Source organism: Carettochelys insculpta, chromosome 31 (genome assembly GCF_033958435.1).
Source record: "Carettochelys insculpta isolate YL-2023 chromosome 31, ASM3395843v1, whole genome shotgun sequence".
Lineage (NCBI taxonomy): Eukaryota > Metazoa > Chordata > Testudines > Carettochelyidae > Carettochelys > Carettochelys insculpta.
Genome location: NC_134167.1, coordinates 580,781 through 607,037, shown reverse-complemented (window position 1 = coordinate 607,037; position 26,257 = coordinate 580,781). Strand labels below are relative to the sequence as shown.

The window sequence follows — 26,257 nt, the reverse complement described above, 5'->3', positions numbered from 1 at the left end:
TTATGAATATCCTCCTATTGAAAACTATAGCCGGAGTTCAACAAGAAGTCTTGTGGCACCTTATAGGCTAACAGATATTTTGGAACATAAGCTTTCGTGGGCAAACACCCGCTTCCAGCTGCAGTTGACATACCTTAGGTTGATTTATGATGGGGTCTCCAGTGTGGTGAGTCAGTAGGAGAAACTCTCCCGCTGACTTCCCTTACACTTCTCATTCTAGTGCAGTAACAGAAGTCAACAAAACGATTTGCCGTCAGTTTAGCTGGTCTTCACTAGACCTTGTAAATCTATCCCCAAGGGATCGAGCAAGAATCTCCCAGTAAATGTAGACAAGCCCTAAGTAACTTAGATGCTGTTGAAAACATTACCTTTTTATCCCTTTAAATTTGTAAGGCTCTTTCATAAATTATGCTTGTTGGCCATACTAGCTCCTCCTTTCAGTTACGGTAGGGACAGCCATGCACACCCTACCTTCCTGTCTGCATGCAGATTTCATTTTTCAGTCAGTAAGTGAAATGGTTTTTCCCATCTGCTTTTGGGAATAAGGAGCTTTTGAAATCGGGGCCATTTTGAAAGGTCCCCTGGCTCCACAGACAGCTGTGTTTTGAAACCAGAAGTTTTGAAGCACGTGCGGCTGCCATTATGCTTATGAGGTGCTGCATATTCATGTAAGCACCGCATCAGCATATCCCAAAGTGCCACCATAGCCCCTCTTCTAGAAGAAGTTACTTCATAAAATAAATACAAAGCAATTTAAAAGAAATACTTTTCCAAGGAGCAGTAACACGGTTTAAAAGATTTTCTCTTCTCCAGTAGTTTTCTATAGGAAAACCATTTCACCATTTCACGACTGAAAAATGAAATCTGCATACAGACAGAAAAGTAGGGTGTGCATGACTGCCCCTACCGTAACCACAGCAAGAAGTCCTGTGGCACCTTATAGAGTAGTAGATATTTTGGACCATAAGCTTTCATGGGTGAAGACCCTCTGTGTCAGAAAGCTTATGCTCCAAAACATATTTGTTGTTCTGTAAGGTGCCACAGGAAATTTTGAAGATACAGACAAACTCGGCTACTCCTCTGATACTTGCCTTTTATAACTGGGAGTAGTGTGTCCAATTAAATAATCCAGGGGAAGTTTTGTATTTAAAGGGGCAGGCACTGTTGTGGTCAAGTAAGAGAGAGAGTTCCTCAGTTGTATTCTGAAACAATGTAATGAAAGAAAAATCAAATTGTTTTAAAGTAACATATTTAATCACCATCACAATTGCATGTGTGAAGAACCAGCCATTGTGGTTGTGTTTCCAGCCCTTAGAAGATATGAGTCTGATACAACAACACAGTCACCTGGCTCCTTAGGAGATGCAGTAGATCTGCATTTGGCCTGAGAGGTCCTTGTTCAGTCCTTTGTGCTGGCTGGGAAGGTATCCATAGCACATGCTGTTCACTGCCCTTTTCAGCTCATTTGCATTTGAAAGGTGAAACGTGCAAATTCACTCTGACACTTGTTCTTCCCCCAGCTTCTTCTGAGCACCTGGATGTGGAAGGTTGCAAGACTTGGTCTCATTCCACCAGGACTGGGGAGAGAGGAAGTGGCATGACAACCCTGATTTTGCAAGCTGATCCATTAGAATAGATAATTATATTGATGCTGCTGCATCTGACAGGAAGCCACATCAGTGCAGGACAGCATACAGGCATATCAGCTCATGGGATTTTAACTTACATGGGGCTAAATGCAGATGGGGCAAAGTAGGTCAGAAAATGGAAAAAAAAAATTAAAAATACAAGGGGAAGTAGGTAAACAGAAAAGGATGGAGAAATGATCCAATTGGAAAATTGAACATTGATATTAATAAGTAAAAGATGCATCAAGTTCCAGAAGGGAAAGTGGAAAAAAGGGAGAGGAAGTTTGCTTTGTACAGTATTTAAAGCTGTGGGTTATTAGCAGTTTCCCAGTGCGCACCCAAACAAAGATTTTCCCTTTTTGATGGAGACAAGGGGATACCCCTCCGAAGATGTCGACCCTACAGCCTGCTCTACTCCCTGTCCTCATTTTCCTTGGGAAAACCAACAGGTGCAGACTTGGTGATTCTCTGCCTGACAACTCTCTCACTACACTCTGAGGGCTCTGCAGCAGTTTTGGTTTGTGTAAGCTGAGAGAGCACTGTCCGACCTTGCAGGCTGCTGAATACCACAGGCAGGGTTCTGAGCACTTTTCTCTCCCAAAGACTTCTCACACCATCTTTCAGGTAAGGCTGAGTTTCATGAGAGCATCTTAGTTAGGCCCAACTTCTATGGGTTTCTTCTTGCCCGTGTTCTTTCCCTGTAAAGTTATATAGGCTGCTGACATACTAGGTGGGAAGTGGATAAAGGAGGCTAGGAGATGGTTTCTTTCTGGCATGGGGTAGAATATGAACAAGAAATTGCAGTAGATTGATGAAGAAAATCAAAGACCCCTTTATCCTATGAGATGAACTGTGTTCAGTGCTCTGAGCTTAATCTGGGGTTGTTCTAGACTCAGCCAAAGTTTTGCCTGCATTTGTGAATCTTGGCCAATCTAGGGGGATTGTCTGGTTTGGTGGAAAAGATTTTCCAGAACAGCAGGTCTGATAAAACTGAAGTTGAGCAGTTTGCCTGAGACTTATTCCAAATTCATGCACATCCGCTTGGATGAGAGATTTTCCTTGAAAGAGATTTTCCTTGAAAATGCAGAATTTTTCATTGCATTTTTTAAAAAAATAAAATGGAGGTTTTTTTAAGAATTCAAAGGAGTATTTCTGCAGGAGATATCAGTGAAATCTGATGAGGGAGTAGAGTTGAAAACTATTTTGGTTATTTTGTTTGCTATAACAGAAAATGGGGTCTTGGTGTAGGTGTGCATGAGTTTATGTAATTTAACATGCTGTAATATGTAGCTGTGCGTTTTGCATATATTAGCAAAGGCACGGTCAAAGAAATGTGCCTTACTCTTGGAATGTAAGGTTGCTGATGATATGGTGGTTCCTGGCAGTTGGCAGACTACAGAAAGGCTAACAAGGGCTGAGAGCTGGAGACAAAGGGCTTGTTCCAAAGCCCACTGAAATCGATCAGAATATTTCCATTGACTTCAGTGGGTTTGGTCAAGTACCCAAATTACTCTTTCACCTGCACTGGCCTTTCAGATCGCTGCAGGTTGAACTTCTTTCATCCGGCACCCTGGGACCTGACCAGGGCTGGACAAGAGAATTTGCTGGACGATGGGAGGTCAATATTTTCTTTACCAGCGCTTCCACTGCTTACAGGGCTCTGCGAAGACATTTTAGGGGTAAATTCCAGCGAAAGAATAGCACAGAGCACAGAGCACCAGGGCTGGTGACTGGAAACAAACTTGATGGAACCATGGGGAACTTGGCCACACCCATGGTGAGTGGTTGTCTGGCTAACTACAACCGTGCCAGGTTACGGAGTGTGCTGGATTACAGAGGTGCAACCTGTACTGGCGCACGCTGGCAGTGCTGTGGAAGCTTGCACGCATTCTGTGGGGAAACTGGGACCTGCCTCTGGAAAGAACAAATTCCGTTAGGCATGAAGCATGGTCTAGGGCTTGTCTACAAGAACAATTAGACTGCAGTAGGCTGAGATGTTACAGTGCAGTTGACCTGCTGCACTTTAGCTGGCTGTGTGCAGCTGCTGATGCACGTTAACCGTTTAGTGGAGTGCTCTGAGCTAGAGCTCTTTGAAATGGGACTAATTGTTCACGTTGATGTGCTCTAGGTATACCCAGTTTCCCCACAGAATGGGTGAAAGCTTCCACAGCACTGCCAGTGTGCGCCAGTACAGGTTGAACCTCTGCATCCAGCACTCCCTCGTCCGGAACACTCCGTAACTTGGCCATAGCACACGGGAGTGGACTCGCTGACTTTACATGGTCCTTTTCCCACCCTACATTTCTATAACTCTATTATTCTATCAAGTTCCATTTCCTTTAATGGGTCTTAAGTAGATGTTTAAAATTAAGCACGTGACTAAGTGCTTCCCTAAATCAGTTCCAAAGTGAGTTTCCAGGGCTCTCAACTCATCATCTTTCCAGAGCAATGAAATTCATTACAATTTGTATTAATCAGTTATCTGGCTAATGTATCTAGTCAATTTATCTTTAACTTGAAGGTATGTGTTCTGCTGATCCTAAAACTGCAACTTCGTATCGTTATTATTTTTTACTTTGTGATATACAGTGTAAAACATACTCTGAGTTAGATGAAACAGCAGACATGTTAATTCAGTAACAAAACCATTGTGTTCAGAGATTAAATATTAGTGCAAATGAAATCATATTACCTCCATAATTACGATTTGCCTGCATTCAGGAAGTCTGGATAACCTTTGAAGTTACATGTAAGTTAATGCAGTTTGTTCAACAAGTGCCCTTAGATAACTGGTTTCCTGAACAGGTATTTCAGTGTAAATTGGGTTTATTTTAATTGCAAAGCATTATTGTGCAGACAACCAGAGGACTCACCTAGGTGAGAATGTTCATGCTGTATTTTTCTTTTCTGGAGAAGAAAACTCAGCTAATTGAACTATTCCACCTGAGTGACAAGGCCAGGTCTGGGAACATTTTTTGTTGGGTTTTTTTTCCCTAATTTAGAGACATGAGCAAACAGTTTTGGAAATTCTTAAGTTATAATGTAGTCAATATACTTTTCTAAAGTGAATTGTGATTTGGGATGCACAAATTGAGACATTTCAATGGGATTGATTTGCATGAAAGGTATAACTTATCTGTTGTAAGAACAACAAGAAGTCCTGTGGCACCTTATAGACTAACAGATGTTTTGGAGCATAAATTTTCATGGGCAAAGACCCGCTTCATCAGATGCATGAGTGGGGGGGTGGTTTCAGAGGGGTATTTAAAGAGTGGGGTCCCAGTAAAAGGGAGGGCCAGATATGACAAGAAAAGGCCCTGTTCTCAAAGATACAGACTAATATGGCTACCTGTCTGATATCTGTTGTAAGTAACTTCTGTTGTCCCCAGCAATGTAATTTATGCATGCCCAGCTATCCTTAGTGTATTGATCCACACAATGTCCCTGTGGGGAAGGAAAACTCCAGTTTCCCTGTTTCACAGATGGTAGAACTTACATACAGAGAAATTAGATGACCTCTCCAAGATCACACAAGACGTCCGTGGAAGGGAAGGGACTTAAACTCTTAAAAGATTAGGGTTGCAAGAGACATCAGGAGCTTATCTTCTCCAACTCCCTGCTCAGAGCAGGACCAACCCCAAGTAATTCTCCACCCCGAAAGAGAGGAGAATCACTTAAAAGTGCGCCTCCAGGTCTCAGGCTAGCACCACAGGATCACAGGGCTGGAAGGGACCTCAGGAGGTCATGTAGTCCAGCCCCGTGCTTCAAGCAAGATCAACCCCCACTAAGTCATCCCAGCCAGGACCTTGTCCAGCCGGGACTTAAAAACCTCAAGGGATGGAGAATCCACCACCTCTCTAGGCAACGCATTCCAATGCTTCACCACCCTCCTGGTGAAGTAGTTTTTCCTAATATCTAACCTACACCTCTCCCTCTTCAACTTCAGACCATTACTCCTTGTTCTGCCATCTGACACCACTGAGAACAATTTCTCACCCTCCTTTTTACAGCTCCCCTTCGAAAAGTTGAAGGCTGCTATTAAATCACCTCTAAGTCTTCTCTTCTGTAAACTAAACAAGCCCAAATCCCTCAGCCTATCCTCATAGGTCTTGTGCTCCAGACCCTTAATCATTTTTGTTGCCCTTCGCTGAACCTGCTCCAGCAAATCCACATCCTTTTTATACTGGGAGGCCCAAAACTGGACACAATATTCAAGATGTGGCCTCACCAGTGCCGAATAAAGAGGAATTACTTCTCTAGATCTGCTCAAAATGCTCCTCCTAATGCACCCTAGTATGCCGTTAGCCTTCTTGGCTACAAGGGCACACTGTATACTCATATCCAGCCTTTCATCCACCATAACCCCTAGGTCCCTTTCGATCATACTGCTGCTGAGCCAGTCAGTCCCCAGCCTGTAACAATGCTTGGGATTCTTCCGCCCCCACTTTGCAGAATCGAGTGTGGGAAATATACGACAAGAGGAAGGAAAACAGCATGGGTCACAATAATAATATCTTGTGACTATTCAGTAAGGTTCCAGTCCAAATCCCACTAAAGCAAAGGAGAACATGCTCATTGAGTTCAGTGGCACAGCCGCAGGCCCTAAAACCTGTACGTGGGATACCTGGTAAAAGTGAAGATTAAATTTCTTATTTTTGTTGGTTGTGTGACAACAATGAACTTTTTACCCCTCCAGCCATACATTTTCCCTTCAGAATGGCAACCAGCACAGGGAGGAGTAAATGTTACTGCTGTGACAGGTAAATAGCTAACTATAAATGGCACTGGCTGTAGGAAGAGTAACCCCAGATTGAATTCTGGCCATTACAAAAAAAAAATTGTATAAGCCTTTTCTCATTAGACCAGCAGCACTGACATCGTGTGCTTTTCAGCAGAGCACTTCACGTGTTAGTTATTTCACCCTCTTGGCAGCCCTGTGAGGTAGGTAAGCAAAACTACTGGTCCTGATTTTGTATTCTGTTTTAGCAGCTCTTTGCCAAGGGTAACTGCATTTCAACAGTTGTGTCATCTCTGTGTTGCTGGTACAGGGCAGAGCAGGAGCACGCTGATGATTTTCTCTTTCCTTGGAGCTGATGCTTCCCAGAGGGTTGGAAGGAGAGGGGTGCATTCCTGCAGGGCAGCAGAGATCAAAATACTGAGCAAAGCTATCAAGGAAGGCATTGGGAGGTACTGGCAAAAGCTGATTCTGTTGACAAAACAAACAGCCGTGTCCACACTTGCTCTGGTGGGACAATAAAGGAAGAGGAAAAGAATAAAGTCTCTTGTAGGGGCAGAAGCTTTTTCTCACCAAAACTGGGCATTATTTCTGGCTAAAGTCACATTGCAGCTTCCAAATTCTGCAGTCCCTTGCTACTACTCATCAGAGCTCTTCACCACATGCTTAAGTGCTTGGCTGAATAGGGGAGAACTTAAATATCTGCTTAGGGCTTTGTCTGCACTGCAAACATCATTGATGGGAGGGGCAAGGGGCCAGAACCTCTGGATGGCCTGTGGGACTGGAGGGCGAAACAGCAGAGGTTGAGCCCTCATCACCCACCAGCAACAGCTGGGGGGCAGGAAGAAGAGCAATGCAGCTCTGCTCCCCAGATGCCAGTACATCACTCAGGTGAGGTGCAGGACTGCCCCCTGCACTTCCTGGTGGGAAGCAGAGTGACATGGGCAGCAGCTGGCTTGCGCCACTTCTCTTGACCTCCAGCAGTGAGTATGGGGCGGGTGGGCCTCATCCCTTTTGTGGGTGACAGACCTCTGCTATTCTCCTGGGCTGCATCACTGGGGAGAGGGCTTGGGGAAACAAGTGAGTAGGGGTGGAGTGGACAGTGTCTTGGGGGTCCCCTGGGTGGTGCAGGGAACAGTCACATGAGGAGAGAGGTGGTCACATGGCTCATGCCCACTTGCATCCTTTTCCATCCATCATCCCGGCTCTCAGAGCTACTCATGGTGCTGCTCCCAGAAATTATAGTGTCTGTGGGAGAACATGGAGGGAACTCCTAGATGCACAGGGATCAGCTCTGCCCTCCCGTGATGCTGTGCTGTGGGATACATGTCCACAGTGCAGTTCTCCCACTGTCCATGATGGTGCACTCTGTGTGGACATGAACTGTGGGAAGAGGGAGTGAGCGAAAGCATCTTCAGGTGTTTTTTATTAAGTCAGCTTTTGGGTGTTGACCTAATTTTTGTTGACAAAAATTGATAACGTAGACATAGCCTTCCATGCTCAGATGAACTGGAGACCAACTGAGTGGAGAATCAGGCTCGTTATTAAGCACTGAGTGACTGAAATTTGGGCACCAGGCAAACCAATAAGAAAATCAACAAGAAATGAGAAACATCAACAATTCAAGCTTGCTTGCTGGAATGTGCGGACCATGCTGACCGGCTTGACTGAAGATCTTCAGGCCATCAGTGACACCCGCAAGACTGCTGTCATCAACGAGGAACTGAACAGGCTTGGAGTTGATATCGCTGCATTGCAAGAGACGCGACTCGCAGATTCGGGATCTCTAAAGGAAAAGGACTACACCTTTTTCTGGCACGGCAAAGCCCAAGAAGAACCCAGAGAGCATGGTGTTGGCTTTGCTGTCAGAAACACTCTTCTACAAATGGTGGATTTAGTGATGGGCGGATCAGAAAGACTTCTTCGGATCACGCTTCAAACTTGCGCCGGTCCTGTCCACCTGATCAGCGCTTATGCCCCAACCCTGTACGCCACACCAGAAGTAAAAGACAAGTTCTACGACGTGCTTAGTGCTGCTGTAGCGCAAATACCTGCTCGTGAACAACTGTACATCTTGGGTGACTTCAATGCAAGAGTTGGAGCTGATTGGGCCTCATGGCCTTCCTGCTTAGGACACTTCGGTGTGGGAAAAATGAATGACAATGGACAGCGTCTCCTTGAACTGTGCATGTACCACAATCTGTGCATCACAAACACATTCTTCCAAACAAAGCCACAGCACAGAGTGTCGTGGAGACACCCACGCTCGAAGCACTGGCATCAACTAGACGTGGTCATCACTAGGCGTAATAACCTCAAAAACGTCCTTCTGACACGCAGCTATCATAGTGCTGACTGTGATACAGATCACTCGCTAGTTTGCTCCAAGCTCAAGCTGAAACCCAAGAAGCTGTACCGCTCTAAACCTGCTGGAAGGCCCCGCATTGACGCCAGAAAGACAGCAAACTTGGAGAAAGCTGAAAAGTTCAGAGAGACCCTCCAGGAAAATCTGCGCAGCGGCCCTGGGGGCGTCGATGCGACATCCAAATGGCAACATTTGAGGGATACAGTTTACAACACGGCCTTGTCAGTGTTTGGAAGAAGAGCTAGAAACACGAACGACTGGTTCGAAGCTAACTCTGATGAGGTGATTCCAGTCATCAAAAAGAAGCACGCTGCACTCCTGGAGTACAAATGCTCACCAAGCCAGAGTACCCAGCAAGCACTTAGAGAGGCCAGAAGAACAGTACAGCAGACAGCCAGGCGCTGTGCCAACAACCACTGGCTCCAGCTATGCAGCAGCATTCAGACCTGTGCCGACTTTGGTAATCTCAGAGGAATGTATGAGGGTATGAAGAAGGTATTAGGACCCACCCAGAACAAGATGGCACCTCTGAAATCCAAATCTGGTGAAGTCATCGCTGACAAAGCCAAACAGATGGAGCGCTGGGTTGAGCACTACTCTGAGCTGTACTCACGCGAGAATGTTGTGGTTGACGCAGCCCTCGATGCCGTCGAGCTCCTACCAGTAATGGACGAACTGGACCAAGAGCCGACTGTGGATGAACTGAAGACAGCCATTGACAGCATTGCAGCTGGAAAGACCCCTGGACAGGATGGTATACCACCAGAGGTAATCAAATGTGCCACGGACACACTCCTGGAACCCCTGTATGAGCTACTGTGCCTGTGCTGGAAAGAGGGTGAGGTTCCACAGGATATGCGCGATGCTAACATTGTAACGTTGTATAAGAACAAAGGAGACAGAAGCGACTGCAACAACTACCGTGGAATCTCCCTCCTAAGCGTCACTGGTAAACTGTTCGCTCGCGTCATCCTTGGCAGACTCCAGAAGATTGCTGAGAGGGTGTATGCCGAATCGCAGTGCGGATTCCGCGCAGAGAGGTCTATCGTTGATATGGTCTTCTCTCTAAGGCAGCTGCAGGAGAAGTGCAGGGAGCAGAGAAAGCCACTCTACATAGCCTTCATCGACTTGACCAAGGCTTTTGACTTGGTCAGCAGGGATGGTCTATTCAGACTGCTCCACAAGATAGGCTGTCCTCCACGCTTACTCAAGATGATCCAGTCGTTCCACGAAAACATGAGAGGAACCATCCAATATGATGGCGCATTATCGGATGCTTTCAGAATCAGGAGCGGTGTCAAACAAGGATGCGTGCTTGCTCCGACATTGTTCGGGATCTTCTTCGCACTCCTCCTGAAGCATGTCTTTGGATCTTCAACAGAGGGCATCTTGCTGCACACAAGATCCAATGGGAAACTGTTTAACCTTGCAAGGCTGAAAGCTAAGTCTAAGGTGCGAGAAGTCCTCATCAGAGACATGCTGTTCGCGGACGATGCTGCTGTAGTGTCTCACACAGAAGACCAGCTTCAAAAGCTGCTGGATCGGTTCTCCAAAGCGTGCAAGGACTTTGGGCTTACCATCAGCCTAAAGAAGACGAACGTACTCGGTCAGGATGTTGCTGAATCCCCATCAATCAGCATTGACAACTATACGTTAGAGGTCGTCACGAGTTCGTTTACCTAGGGTCCACCATCACTGACACCCTGTCGTTGGACACTGAGCTAAATAGGAGGATCGGAAAAGCGGCCACAACTCTGTCCAGACTCAGCAAGAGAGTGTGGAAGAACAGCAAGCTGTACACTCACACCAAATTGCAAGTCTACAGAGCCTGCATCCTCAGCACCCTCCTTTATGGCAGCAAGACTTGGACCCTGTATGCCCGCCAGGAAAACAGGCTGAACATCTTCCACTTGCGCTGCCTCAGGCACATCCTTGGAATATCATGGAAGGACAGAGTGACCAACACCGCCGTCCTCGAGCAAGCTGGAATCCCAACCATGCACACCCTCCTCAGGCAGCGTCGACTCCGCTGGCTTGGCCACGTCCACAGGATGAACGATGGAAGGATTCCAAAAGACATCCTGTATGGTGAGCTAGCCTCTGGCAAAAGACCTGCCGGACGCCCCCAGTTGCGTTACAAAGATGTCTGCAAGAGAGACCTCAGAGAGGTAGACATCGAGCTGGACAACTGGGAAGATCTAGCAGACGACCGCAGCAGATGGAGGCAGGGGTTACACAAGGGCCTTCAGAAGGGCGAGTTGAAGATCAGACAGCTAGCAGAGGAGAAGCGAGCTCACAGAAAGCACAATAAGGACTTGCCAGACACCCACTACATCTGCAAGAGATGCAGCAAGGACTGTCACTCTCGTGTGGGTCTTTATAGTCACAACAGACGCTGTAAATGAAGTCCTCAATTGAAACTTTAAAGGGCGCGATCCATAGTCTATGGAGACTGAAGGATGCCTACTATTAAGCACTGAGGAGAAAACTGAATAAGCATGAAGCCTTGAAAGACATGCATTTAATGTGGCTCCTGAATTTCATTTGGCATCAGGTAGACTCAGCTTTGTTGTGCTTGTTTTCAGTGCAATTGTTATTCAGCAATGAGGATGTCAGCCATTAACCTCTCCAATGTTAATTTCACTCTGAAAGGAAAGATTTACATTCCTAAATTTCACTCACTGAATCTTTTATGTTAATCCCTCAGATACAGGTTTATGTAAATTTTGCTTGTAATGAAATGTTTGTTTCAAGTGGGCAGCTGTTAAGACTGCAATGTTTAGAATGTTTAATGGGAAGAACTGCAGAGGTGAAGACTTTAGAAGTTAATACCAGCTAATTAATTCAGTCCATTAGCTCAAAAACTTACTGAACACTTAGTGCTTCTAACACAATAAGCTTTTTGGTTGATAGAGTCAAAGCTTTCTTCAGAGAACAGATAGCACCTCATTCATTTACTGCAACATTTCAGAGACAGGATATGGCCTGATACAAAAGCATTTGAAAATGAATTTAGATAATCCCTCTTGATTACCAAGATTTATTAAAAAAACACGAGTTGTCATCTATAAATCTCAAGGACATCGAAGTATATTTCACTTTAAGGTATATTAATTTCCCTGTATTAAATAAACTATCAGTTTAAACCTAAATTATTATTAGACTGTACAACTTTTAAGAAAGGAAATAATTTATTTAGAAACTATTGCTAACATACCTTCTCATCCATCATTCCATGTCTCTGCCTGACTGGTTCTACTGGACTGTGATGTCCTGGAGTGTAACAATGAATGACTTTACCTAGCCGAAGACTGACTGGGATATAGTGATTGATCATAAAATGAAGAGGCATTCTCTGTATGTGTTGTACTCCTTCCTAAGCACCTTTTGTCTTCATTATAATGTACTGTGCTCCAAAGCCAAATTTAGAAACTTTTGTAGTCTAAGTCGCAGCTGTTACTGGTGGCAGAATGGCGCAATACACATAACATAGCCCAGCTAGGATATGAGAATTTTGTTACTGCTTTTGTCTTTACTTTACCCTCAAGAATTGGCTCTGTGCCTCAGTTTACTCTTCGGCACACTGAGAATAACATCAGAGAGGGAGCTGTGCTAGTCTATACGCTATCAAAACAAAAAGCAGTCAAGTAGCACTTTAAAGATGAGCAAAATAGTTTAGAATAATATAGAGAATAACATAGTTGCCTTCCTTTGTAAAGGACTCTGAAAACCTCAGATGCAAAGTGTTGCAGAAATGCTAGGCCTGATTCTGTTTAATATAGTATTTATAGTAACTGGTCTTTGTGCTTTGAATGTTTAAATTGTCATTTATTATTTTGCAGTAGCAATTGAGAAGCCTGTAACCAGGGTGTGAGTCAAAAGCTGACTCAGAGCCCTGTCACTCAATCCCTAGCAGTATAGGTTAATTGGAGCCTAATCAGAGGATCAATTAACAAGCAGAGCTACAACTGAAGTACTAATTAGAGGGGGAGGCAACCCCAGGAGCTGGAAAGGGATGAGTGGAGAGTAAAGAAGCCCTGGAGAGGGGGAAACGGAGGGCTGGAGGGAGGACAGGGCTGGTTAGTAGTACTGCTCCCTTCCTTGAAATCCAAGTGGAGGAGCTGGTGGGACCAGCGTTCCCTGTAAACCATGTGCTTGTGCAGCTGCTCAGGAGAGATTCCAATGTCACCCAATTGATTAGTAGAATGCCCACACCCAGGCTTTTTGTTTCTACTTGTGGTGCACGGTCACTCCTGCTTCGGTGCACATGAAAAATATTCCACACATGGATAGAAAAGATCAGAGGGAACATTGGTTGGGACTTGTAAATATCTAAACAGCACTAGGCACTGCTGGGCTGGAAGAGTTGAACAAAGCATGGTACTAGTCAAGTAGATCTAGAGAGCATGTGGTCTGTACTTTAGTCAAGAAAAGATTCACAAGGTGCCACCCTGTGACAAATCGTGGCTGCTGGTGGGAAAGCTACCACCCTCTTTGGCGTGGGTTGTGTGGGTCATCGGGAGACCTCTCCACCAGCTATAAAGCGTGACTATGGTGTTCAAGCTCCAGCTCTGTTGGGACAGTGCAGGGACGTGGGTGATGTAGACATACGCTAGGAGAGGAGGTAGGCATTAGCATTTTCCCCATTTGCAGCAAGAGAACAGCTGTGAAGATACATTAAGTGATTTGTTCATGATCACATTGGAAGGTGGTGGCAGAAGCCAGAAACTGAATCTAACTCTCCTGTATCTCAGTCCACTGCTTTAACCATAAATCCTTCCACTCTTTAATGAAGCGAGATATTAGACTGAATTTGATGCTTATAACATTAATTCAGCAAAAGCTCTATGGGAATTTAGATCAAGTTCCCGTACAGTACTTAAATAGAGAATCTAATCACTTCAGCTCATTTTTTAAATGACCAGTTTCCTCCATGCTATTCAACATTGCTGAAAATACGGTCTGATCCTTCCAACTTTTCCTTAAACGTGAATAGTGCTACATCTAGTCACCTCAGTAGGGACTGCCCGTAGAAGTGACAGTTTACACAATTAGGCCCATACTCTCAAAAGTACTTATGGGCCTTATTCTCATTTGCACTAAGATATTTTCCTATCCCTGGTCAGTGTAAAGAATGTGGATAAATCTCTTTGGAGATCCTTCCCACCACAGTGTTCTCTGTAAGGTGAGCAATTGGGCGGCTCCCCAGAAGAGATTCAGATTCCTCCCAGCTGATTAGCAGTGTGGCTAGAGCTGACAGCATGTGTTTGTATTGCTGGTGCACATGTCTCAGTGCACACAACAAAATTTATTCTGCACATGGATGAAAGAAATGAGCGGGAACCTGGCCTTTTATGGGAGGAGGAGGTCTGCCAACGGATTTCATTGGTGAGTTTTAAGTGGCTGAGGAGCACAAGTCGTGCCCTACAGATTCTCCCACAGAAGGCACAGATGTAATCTTGGAGCAGGTTCAGGTGTTGCCTGGAGTGTTGTGCCCCTTTTTTCCCTTCTCCTTTGCTGTTTTCCGTTTCTTGAGCACATCCGTTCTCCTCAACGTGGGCTATGACTTGGTGTATGGAGTGATGACTGCTGTGTTCTGTTCTGTGCCACATTTATGTCCTCACCTGTCATCAAGTCCATGCCTCCCTTTTCAAGATGTGCTTTCAATATGTCTTTGAAGCACTTCTGCTGCCCTCTGCAAGTCCTCCTTCCCTGACTTCACTGGGCTGACCACTGTGTACTTATGCCTGGCACTCCCTTCCTGAAGCAGGTACTCTTCTCTCAGTTGATTTGGTATTTCAAGTCCTGTATCTCTGTGCTGCTGATGTTGGATGCAGACACAACACAGATGTGAGTGGGGTGTGATAGTGTGCCCAGCTGATCGTGTGACTCTTCCTGAGGCAGCACTGTTGGAACCACTCCAGCTGCTTGAGATGTTATCTGTAGGTCTTGCAACCATGGGGCTGACAAATGTCTTGTTAACCAAGGTCTCTGAGCTTGCGTGTAGAGCACTGTCACTGAAGACCATCTGAGTTGTCTTCCAAGGGATGTGCTGACACAGAGGATCCTACAACCAATTTCTCTGTCAGTGCTGGCTGTTCAGAAGAGAGGTGGCTGCGAGCCTACGGAAAATGGGCCACGTTTTGCGAGGGGTTCTGTGCTGATGGTGATTTGGAGAGTACAAAGAGTAGCTTGTGCAGTTGAGTGCTCACCTTTGTTTTCCCATTGTTTCAGGGAGACCCTCCCTGTCCCAGGTTGCAGTAGGCAGCTGCAAAAATGTCTAGGGTTCTTCGCAGGTCGGCTTCTGTGTGTGCAAGCATGGTGCAGGTCATCAGCATACCGAAGTCAGTCATGCAAATTCCTGTGGTATTATATTGCTCTCTTCTTCAAAAAATAACATAGAGTTTCTTTATGCTGGAGATATTTGAATCAGTGACTGCATTGGTACAATCCGCTCATTTGTAGCTTAGCTCATTCACTTCTTACACGGGTACAGCACAACTACACTGTTGTACCAGTATAGCTATGTCATTGCAAAAATCCTCAGTCTGGAAGAGTTCTCAGTGGGATCACAGGACAATTCAAAGCTGTTTCTTTAACTAGCACTGTTCCTTTTTGCTGAAGAGGAATCCTAATGAAAGAATGGTTTGGAAAAAGTACTGAACATTGGTTGACAAGGAAAACATATTGAAATACCATATAAGGATATTGTTGTTGTTCTGAGTCTTTTAACTCCTGTTTGGAGAAGCATGAATAAATAAAGATGTAGGCAGGAGGACTAAGGTGGTTAATAACATATTTTATTATTGCTTGTAAAGCACAGGACCTCAATCACAAAGATCTAAATAAAATGAATAGTCCTTGGCTTTTATCATATCATAAAGGCCTGCCTTAAAGGCTATGTACATATTCAAACACTGTTGGAAAAGTGTTGCAAATCCCAGTTCAATGTGAATTGTATCTTCTGACACCAGGGCTGAATTTGGCACACAAGCAATCTCAGTTGTCCCTTCAAAGTCTGCTGAGCAGTTTGATTTTTACATTGCTTTTAAGATGAAAAGTTTTCAGCTGAATTGCAGCAACTGGGAGTGTCTTGGAGTCCCTCCAATATTCTGTAGAGAAAAAGGCCAAAACTACTAGCTTTTCATCTGAATGCAGGAGAAAGTCACTGGGACGGGATCCCTGAGGTACAACATGGAACTGGGGAGGGAACGAGGTCTCCACTCTGGGCTGTCATTCACAATGCTTTGCTGGCGACAAATCACAAATCTCTCTAGGTGCGCATATCATTCCACTCAACAGCATGTGGAGCCTTGCATCCAGTTAGATTACACGAATACTGCCAAACCACTTATCAATCATCCAGAGAGGTACCAGCTGGATCCTCCCTGTCCCAGCTCCACAGCCTCGCACCACAGATCTGTACCAGCTTGCCCTGCTCAGAAGCCAGACCAATGTAAGTGTGTTCCTCAGTCCACCCCTCCTTCAGTGTGGAGAAGACGTGCACCAGCCTTTGCAAATAGATTTCTCAAGCACTTCAAGCAAAATACATTGTTTTAGGTAAAATACAAACCAAAGAGAGAGAGAGTTTAAGCACTTATAAGTAGTAGGCATAATAAAGAAGAGCTCATTACCAAAGAACAGTTAAGTCCACAATCTAAACCGTTAACTTTATTTCATTAGGCTTTATTGAGCTCAAGCAATTTTCTCACCCCACAGGTTGTTACAGTTCTTAGTACACAGGTCTGGACCAGTCTCATCAGCTGACGTTTTCATTGTCTCATTATTTTTGGAGGGCAAGGAGAAAGGTCCAGGCATGCTGCCACTGTCCCCCATCTTATCTCCTTAGCCCATGTGCCTGGAAAACAGTTACCCAGATGTATCCTGGTGGACTTTGCTGAGTTACTGGACTGAGCAATGCCACTGCTGTGGTCTGAGTCATAAGTTGAATAGGTCCCGTTATGTGGTGCTTGGGCAGCCCTATAAATCCCCTGATTACAATTGCCCTGCTGATTAGCGGTCATTGAACATCCTCCCAAGCAGGGGTCCTTCGTGGGTCGCGAGCGCCCTTATAGCATATTTCAGTAACAGTCATACAGCAAATCTCATACCTCATATGCACTAATGATATGTGTATTTTGACAGAATGTGCAGTTGCAGCAGATCTTGACTTTTCATGTAATATTTCATACAAAGTGTGCCATGCAAGATATCCCAATCATGTGAATGGTGAGTAGAGGGGTGACAGGAATACTCTCTCCATTAAACCCCACACAGGATCTCAGAGCTGCAGGAGGGAGACACGGTTCTCCCCAGTCCCTGAAGCTGCTGGGCCTGGTGGAGAGAGACTGCTCCTTGACAAATCCAGCAGGGAGCTGCCCAGGTAAACCTGAACCTCAACTCTGCACCACTGTGAGCTCCCCCAAGCACTGAACCCCCTTCTGCCTTCCAAAGCCCTCACTCCTGATCTCACCTCCAAGTCCATACCCCCCGCCAAGAGCCTGTACTCCCCCTGCATCCCAGCCCTGAGCCCCTCCCCAAACCTGTAACCCCCATCCTGTACCCCAAACCCCACATCTCCAGCCCCACCCCAGAGCCTGCACACCCAGCAAGAGCCCTTGCACTTCAACTCACTGTCCAAGCCTTGAACCACACACCACCAGTTGGAGCCCTCACATTCCTGCACACCAACCTTATGTGCCAAGCATGAGCCCCCATCCCCACTCAGAATCCCTTGATCCCAGCCCGCCATGCAAATTTTGTTATGTGGAGGAATATGAGGGGGATGCGTCACACATCACCTCCCCATTGTTGCTCATAAGAAAATTCACTCTGCCCAGGGTGGAAAATTCAAGGGGATGCTGGTTACAAGGTGTGGTTTTGAGGTACAGCGCATCACGTTCATTCTAACGCAACAGAAGGTATATCAAAACCAAAAAAGCAGTCAAGTAGCACTTTAAAGACTAAAAAAGTATTTTATTAGGTGATGAACTTTCATGGGACAGACCCACTTCTTCGCACCATAGCCATACCAGAACAGACTCAATATTTAAGGCACAGAGAACCAAAAAAGTAACCAAGGTTGACAAATCAGAAAAAAATTATAAGGTGAGCAAATCAGAGAGTAGAGTGGTAGAAGGGGGTAGAAGTCAAAAATTAGATTAAGCCAAGTATGCAAAAGAGCCCCTATAATGACCGTGAAAATTCACATCTCGGTTCAAACCACGTTAATATGTCGAATTTGAATATAAAAGAGAGCTCAGAAGCCTCTCTTTGCAGACTGTTGTGAAAATTCCTCTTCATTGAAACACAAACTTTTCAGTCATTAACAGAATGGCACACTCCATTAAAATGTTGACTGACCAGTTTTTGCTTTGTATATTGGACAGACTTCAAACTCTCTCAGACAAAGAATTAATGGGCACAAAATAGACATAAGAACACTCCGGATTCACAAACTGGTCAGTCAACATTTTAATAGCGTGGGCCATTCTGTTAATGACTTAAAGGTTTGCGTTTCAATGAAGAGGAATTTTCACAACAGTCTGCAAAGAGAGGCTTCTGAACTCTCTTTTATATTCAAATTCGACATATTAACATGTGGTTTGCACCGAGATGTGAATTTTCAGGGTCATTATAGGGGCCCTTTTGCATACTTGGCTTAATGTAATTTTTGACTTCTGCCCATCTTCTCTCTGATTTGCTCACTTTAATAATTTTTTTCTGATTTGTCAACCTTGATTACTTTTTTGGTTCTCTGTGCCTTAAATATTGAGTCTGTTCTGGCATGGCTATGCTCTGAAGAAGTGGGTCTGTCCCATAGAAGGTCACCACTTAATAAATTATTTTGTTAGTCTTTAAAATGCTACTTGTCTGCTTTTTTTGTTTTGATAGTATATAGACTAGCTCGGCTTTCTCTCTGTCACTATTCAACAGAAGTTATAAGAACAACAAGAAGTCTTGTGGCAGCTTATAGAGTTACAGATATTTTGGAGCATAAGCTTTTGTGGGCAAAGACCCGCTTCATCAGCTGCATCTGATGAAGCGGGTCCTTGCCCACTAAAGGTAATGCTGCAAAATATCTGTTAGACTATAAGGTGCCACAAGACTTCTTGTTGTTCTCGAAGCAACAGACTAACATGGCTACCTCTCTGATACTTGTCAACAGAAGTTATAATTAGCATTAATATCTCATTGGTCTTTTTCTTTTTTCTTCATACCTGTCTGGATGAAGAACACAACACAATGAAAACTCATGATGAACCAGCTCTGTCTTCTTGTTATTGAAAGCTTCAATGGGAATATAAAGAAGTATGTGTTACAGGATAGAATTGCAGATAGCATATTCCAGCCCTAATGAGTTTAGTTTTTCTCACACTTCTGCAATAAACTGTAACTTGTTTTTCCTGCAGATTCCCCACCACCACCACCAGGAGCACTTTTTTTTTTTAATTTAATTTTTTCAGTTTGATCAGTTCAGCTCCTGCTGCTGATTAAATTATTTGCAAAGGCAAATAGGAAAAGACTTGTGTTTGATGTTTTGCTATTAATTATATTTAATTTTTAGGATTAACTTTTAGAAGTATGGGTTATTGTTTTAATGGGTGGCTTTGTTTGTCATGCCCCAGTGTGGTGAGATTCTTAGCAAGGAATTCAAATAAAAGGGAGAGATGGGATCCAGGATAGACCTTGTAATGTGAAGAGAGACTTTACACATATTGCGCTGGATCTGTGGCTGGCGTGGACTGGCACAGCTCCTTGGAAGCCAATGAAAATATGCTGACTGGCATTAGCTAGGGATCTGCCCTTGTGTTCGTTTTGGTCAAATTCTGAAGCTGTGTCTACCGTGGAGCTGGAAAGTGCAATTTTCCAGCTGGAGAAGACATGCACAGGCGAGCTTTCAGAGAGGTAGTGTGCTAAAAATAGAACTGTAGCCTTGGGGTTGTGAGCAGCTAGCTTGTGATGAGGTGCAGTCACAGAAGTCCCTTTTGGATTGTTCCCCAGTGTGCTGATCATGCCACTGATTCTCATCTGACTCTCTGGAGCTCCCCACTGCTCTGTCCACCTGGGCCAGATCTTCTGGTATCCCCCAGACAAGGTACAGAGTTGGGGAAAATACCCCCTTGCAGAGCAATGCAGATACTGAAACACTTCAGCTCTGGGAGGATGCAGTTCAAGGGTACAGCACCCCCAAATAAAGGCATCTTTCTCTGCATGAAAATTTTTACACAGTTAAAACTCATCAGGTGAGCTCTCTTTATCAATCTTTATTAGTCCTCTCCTAATGCTTAAGCTGCCATTTCTATTTTTAGTGTGCTAACTCAATCAGAGCTAGCACAGATGTATCTCTTTGACATGAGAATTGTACCTCCCACTTCAGTGTACATATACCTAAGCTGAGAGAAACCGCAGAAAACTGTGAGCTTTGGCTAGAAACTCAGAGCTATGGAACAAACCACAATGGAGCACTTTGGTTCACGTGTGTTGGCTTCCCCATCTTTGATATTCATAGTGATATCAGGCAGGACATTTACAGTTAGTAATGTTCTCTCTCTCTCTCCCCCACCACTCCCGCCTTCTGTTCTGTGTATCTGAATTATCAGTTTTTATTGCAATTTTTTTAATCTCTGTGTTATATAATCATCATGCCAATTCACTTTCAGCAACATTTCCAGTACAGCATTGTCTCCACATCTGAAGAAGTGGGTCTGCCCCATGAAAGCTCGCCACCTAACAAATTATTTTGTTAGTCTTTAAGATGCTACAGGACTGCATTTTAATTTTGTTAGGATACAGACTAACATGGCTACCTCTCTGTTACTATGTGTTGGCCTGGTTTTCCAAGTAGCACTTACTCAGGCAGGGTCAGATTTTCAAATTTTCAACACCCAGAATGAGGGAGACATTTTCAAAAGGCCTGCGTTCCCATGTAGGCACCTACAGCGGGGTGAGATTCCCTAAAAGGGGCTCAGAATCCATCAGCTCCCATCAGGCCCGCCGACCAAGGTGTGGGGGGGGTGCGAAGGACCCCACTGGCTAGGGTCTGGCAATTCAAACGTATGCTCCAGAGCTTCAGCTGGCAGTGAGGAGTGGGCTTGGGGGTGTGGCATGGTGCAGTGCAGGTGATACTGTGGACTGGCTGCCCCAGCCCTGCATATTTGGTCTGAGGCCCCATCTCTTCCAGGAGCGTGGACCGAACCCAAGTCTGTCAGCCTCCCTGGTTCCCACTGTGACCCTTATGGCCAGGTTTTCAAAAGCTCAATATCCTGGGCAGTTTGCACAATCTGGCCATATAGTCAGGTGCCGAAATGGGAACTGGGCAGTTCCAAAATCATGAAATTCACGTTGCCACAGCGGGTCAGCACAGGTCTGTGGCACAGCTGAACTCTCTCAACATTTGTGTGTTCCATCCACAAGTAGGCCCATTGACAGCAATTAAACTCAAATAGGCCTGCTTGTTCTAATGAGGATTAAGCTTTAATGCTACACCCTAAGTCCTGCAGAATCAGACCTTCATGAGAGGCACTCAGAGAAACTCTGAAAGGTGTTTATGTTTTTTACAGTTATATTGTGGCACCGTCAAGAGGCCAAGCTATCAAAGAGTCTGTTGTGGTAGGTGCTGTGCAGACACCTAGTTAAGCGAGTCATTCACATATTTCTCTCTTTTTGTCTCTCCTTTTTCTTGTGTAGATCCCTCACCCCATGAAGACCTTGCCCTATTACAGCTATGATCAACCAGTGATCGGATACTGCCAAGCCCACAAGCCTCTCCATGTAAATAAGGCATACGACACCATCTCCCGGGGGGAGCACGCTGAGACCACCAACCTGGAACTCAGTCGAGACCACAACTTCATAGCTACAATTGCGCGCTCAGCCGCTCCAGCCATTTACATTGAGAGAATACCAAACTAATCATGGAGATGGTGTCTTCACTGATGGGTGGGGGTAGGGAATTCTTTTGAGGGACTTGAATCTCAGAAGAGAACAGGACAAGAAAAATAAAATCTACCATCCAGTTGCAAGTGTTCCAACACAAACAAAAGGATTCAGGATAAAGAAAAGTGTGGAAATTCTATCTTGCAGTACAGTGCTGAGAACTCGAAGATTTTCTTTGCTTTAAAACTTTCCAACAAGCTCTTTGCTGTAAATATTAAAGAGAGATTGTGAAGTTCTTATTAAAAATAGATTTACTCTAGCTACATAAAGGGATGGATTAAGAGTTCTGTTTATATATTTCATTTTTTTATATTGCACGGCTCTTGAGAAGGAGAACCAGAGGTAAAAAGGAGGTGGGAGGTTGTAAGATGGATCAGTCATAGCTTCTTTATTAAGTGTTTATTATTCTTAAAAAGCTTTGTTTAAATTGATTTTTCTTTTCTTTTTAAAACAAACAACAAAACAATGGCTATTTTATTTTTATTTGGCGGGGAGGGGTCACTGGGTCAAGCGCTAATTTTTGAACTCCGAACATGGGCATTACGGCTTGTGTTGAACCAAAAGAACGGTGGCAATTAATACAGCAGAACAAAGGAACAAACACAAACCTTGGGTGCATGTACATTCAAGACACATGCTGTGCACTATGGGATGGTGCTTTTTTTTTTTTTTCCTACTGTCTTCATCGTGCTTCATTGTTGATAATACAATTACCCTCTGGGCTCTAAAATGGGGAAACATGATGGAATAGCAGTTCACTCATTTCCTGTCAAGCGATGGCATAGGCAAACAATAATGGACTTTGGGGTATGATACACTCAAAATGGATTGGAAAGAAATTCATAAAGCAGGAGCATTTCAATGAAACTCAATGGCTGGCACAATCTCGAAAAAACAGGAGAATGTGCATCATTGGTTTTGTTTTGTTTTTTAATTAATTATTATGATGAGTTAGCTTTTGTGTAGTTTTTATCAATAAAAGGACAAAAAAGCGCTGGAAAAAATAAGTATATTATTTTGTGGCTGGAAAAACACAACCAAGCTAACATTTGAATGGTTTCTGAAGATGTTCCACAGTAACTCAACTGATTTTAAGGCAAGAATCCCACCCAAGCTTCCTGTTATCTCTTGGAAAAGAGATACAAGAATGATTTGAGACGTGGAAAACTTGATGCACAAGAAGCTAAAGCTATTTAGTTTATCTAAGACAACGTTCAAAGCTGATTTTTATTATAGTCTAGAAGCACCTGCATGTGGAGAACGTTCTGTTAGTACAGGTCTCTTTAATGAAGCAGACAAAAATCCAATAGCTGCAAGAAGCTAAACTAAATTAAAACTGAAAATAAGATGAGGGGTGATTAGCCCTTGGAGCAACTTATCTAAGAATCTCCATCACTTATGTCAAGATTGGGTGTCTGTCTGAAAAGGCATGTACTAGTCCAGACTTAAATTAAGGGTCTAATGTAGGAGAAGTTGCCAGCCAGAAGTCGGACTAAAGGACCCTGATGATCCCTTGACCTTATAATCAGTTCATTGTTCTGGAATGGAATGAGGAGTCTGCTATCACTTTTAATGATTTTGTTTATGCTTCTGATGTGCTAGATGGCTTCCAGACGTTCAAGAAAGGATGACTCCCTGCTCTGAAAAGCTTACAGTCTTGGGACAGACAGAGGTTAGTGGAAAGTGAATAGGGAAATGTGCAAGTCAGCTCAGTTCACTGTAGGCAGCATGCCAGGAGTGGGTGTATGATAGGGATATAAAGGAGGAGAGAATACGGGGCTTGAAGAAGAGGTTGCAGCATGCATAAAGGACATCATGAGAAAAGGTACACTGTCCAGCCTGAAGACCCACAGGCTACAAAAATCAGAGTGAAATTCAGTCCTATATAAAGGGTCAGCACCAGAGAAGTCCATCATTTAAGCCTTCCAAGTCAAGTTTACAGCCCTGGTCCAAAGCCCATTGATGACAGGGATAGATCACTTAATAATTACGTGTTCCTTTCGTGCCCTCTGGGGCACCTAGCATTGGCCAGTCTCCAGAGACAGGATACAGGTCTAGATGGGCCTGACCAACTAAGTCTGTTCTTGTGTACTCCTATCGACTGTGTGGACTTCAAATCTGGCCTTAAAGAGGGATTTAAATAGCATATTGACTGCGTGTTCGCTTTTTTAAACAGGAGTAAATTTTACTGAGCTGCAAAGCAGACCTCCTGTAGACTTCAGTGGGAATACAATCAGATCCATTATGGACAAATGGATTGTAAGAAATCCATGGCTAACTATGCTCATGTGGTTGTCACCCTTCTCATTACTGATACCTGGAGCTCTGTAGCAACAGTTGGAAGAGAGCTCTCTGCCTTCTGCTTTAAACGTGCAGGCTCCTACTCTTACTAAAGGAAAATCTCTCATGGCCTTTGCCACATAGTCGTGTAATTCTGCTATGATCCAGTTCAAAGCAGTGGCGTATTTGTCAACCTGCTCCTAGCAATATCAATAGCACATGTTTCTCTTTATTAAAAAAGTAATGAATCCAGTATAGCCAATTCCCAGCATATGTGATGTTTTCTTCAAGCCCCAGATCATGGAGTCATGTATACCACAGAATCTCTATTTATGTTTTTTTTTTCAATAAAGTTTTTACCTTTCATGGGTGCAAAGAAAAGCTTAAACATGTGACTCAGGTGAACATTGCAAGTTAAAGAAGAGAAAGTAAATAAATACAACCCCAAAAGACTATTAGTGCATTTTTGTTTTGTTTCTTTAATCTTGTCATTTAAAATCAATCAGATCATTTGGAGGTGGGGGAGGGCTCATAGTTTTTGAATGCCTGGGATGGCAACAATGTTTTGTCTAATTTATTCCATCCATGTGCTGAATAAATTTTATGATGTTCACTGAGGCTTGTGTGGATGTGCACCACCAGTAGAGAAACATGCTGCTGGCTGCAGGTGTTCTGCCAATCAGCTGAGCAGTATTTGAATCTCTCCTGGCTGGGCACCCAAACACTCATCTTAGAGAGAATCACTGGTCAATACTGCAATGTTTTCTGAATTGTGCCATTTTTCATACTCCAGTCACATGGAAAGCTGCTGCTAACTGATGTGAATTCATTCTGGCACTAAGGATTCTCCTGCTCCTCGCTGAGCAGCTAATATCTACCTATGCATCCTGCAGTCACCAAGCAAGCGGATACCAACGGACTGTTTTGTTGCCTGTGTAACATTTTACTTTTGTCTCTTCTACATGTGTGTTGGATTCCTGCTAATTTGCTTTGAACTTTCTTTCTTCCTGGGTATATCCTGAAGATTAATTTGTTATTGTTTGTAGAGTGTGTTGTGGACATAAAGTGTTATTTAAATGCTGAGTGTAACAGAGCTGAATCCTCAGACAATCAGCATTGCCAGCTCTTCTGCTCTAATGATAAATTTCACAATCTTTTATATTTTCCTTACAGCCTCATCTCCTGCAGTCATGTGAATATAGTATAATCACAGTTTTCAACCTATAAAAAATGTAAGTTTCTAGATTTCATGGTTGCAGGAAAGAGCTTGAAAATGTGATCTAAGTACATTCTCAAGACTCAAAAACCCAATAAAAAGAACCCTCATTTTTAAATTAAACCTTGTGGCTTTTTTTTCCAGCCAGTCTTAATATTTTTTTTGGCATCTGGCACATTAGTTTGGGGCACTTGGGCTTGGCAATACAACAGCCGCCCCCTGTGCAAAATCCTGTTCATATTCAGTCAAAACTGCAACACTGTTTTCAGTGACTCAAGAGCGTGGGTATCAGGCTCTCAGACAGACTCTGGTAAGAACCAGAGCACAAACCCCACATCAGTTGAGAGTTCTGTACATAGATTTCACCAACCAATCACGAAATGTGAACTTGCTCAGGCACTATGAGACCCCAAATGTGGAGCCAAAACCTAGGTAAACACACCTTCATGATAGAGCCCCCCCTTACACCAAGAATCACAGCAGTATTCAGTACAAACGAGGAGTCCAGTAGCACTTTGAGACTGATGGATTTGTTAGGCTATGAAAGGTATTCATGTTACTCCCCAAGAACCAGTCATTTACTCCAAGTCACTTGCATCTTAAGATTTTACACCAAATGCAACCTTTGAAGCCAATCCTAGAAAAAAGTGTGCAAAGGTTTCTGACTAAGGCAAAGGAAATGAGTTATTTAAAAGGCTAAAGCAAGAAAACGTACATACACAAATGAAAATAATGGAAGGTTCTTCAATAGCTAGGGCTGCCAACTTTCCCATCTGGAGGGATTAGTCTATTGCTGCAAAGAACGTCAGGTCTGTCCACTCAAGGAAGGAGGCAACCAAATTAATAACCAAGATCTATATCTCCTTCAGGGCTAATCCAGTCTACAAGGAGTACAGAGACTTGTTCCTTCTTATTAGGTGTTTTAATCATCCTCCTCCCTTGTGGTTCGAGCTGCAATCCAGCTGCTTGGAGGAATCCACTTGCAGGATTGGTATTTTGGGGGTTGGGGAAAACAACCAATGTCCCTTATCCTCTTTAACATCCCACAGCGGACCATGGGGTGTCGATGGAACTTTTCTGTTGAGCAGAATGTA

The 26,257-nt window shown here is 44.0% G+C and overlaps 1 protein-coding gene across 2 annotated transcripts in view; it reads left to right on the top strand.

Annotated features, from left to right (window-relative positions):
• Positions 1-25,257, top strand: part of LRRTM4 (leucine rich repeat transmembrane neuronal 4) — an 882,974-nt gene extending 857,717 nt beyond the window's left edge. For both annotated transcript variants that reach the window (XM_074981699.1, XM_074981700.1), the window contains one exon: positions 21,419-25,257. In XM_074981699.1, coding sequence (XP_074837800.1) covers positions 21,419-21,643 — 225 coding nt within the window. In that variant the 3' untranslated portion in view covers positions 21,644-25,257. The remainder of the gene's footprint in view (positions 1-21,418) is intronic.
• Positions 25,258-26,257: the final 1,000 nt, after the last annotated feature.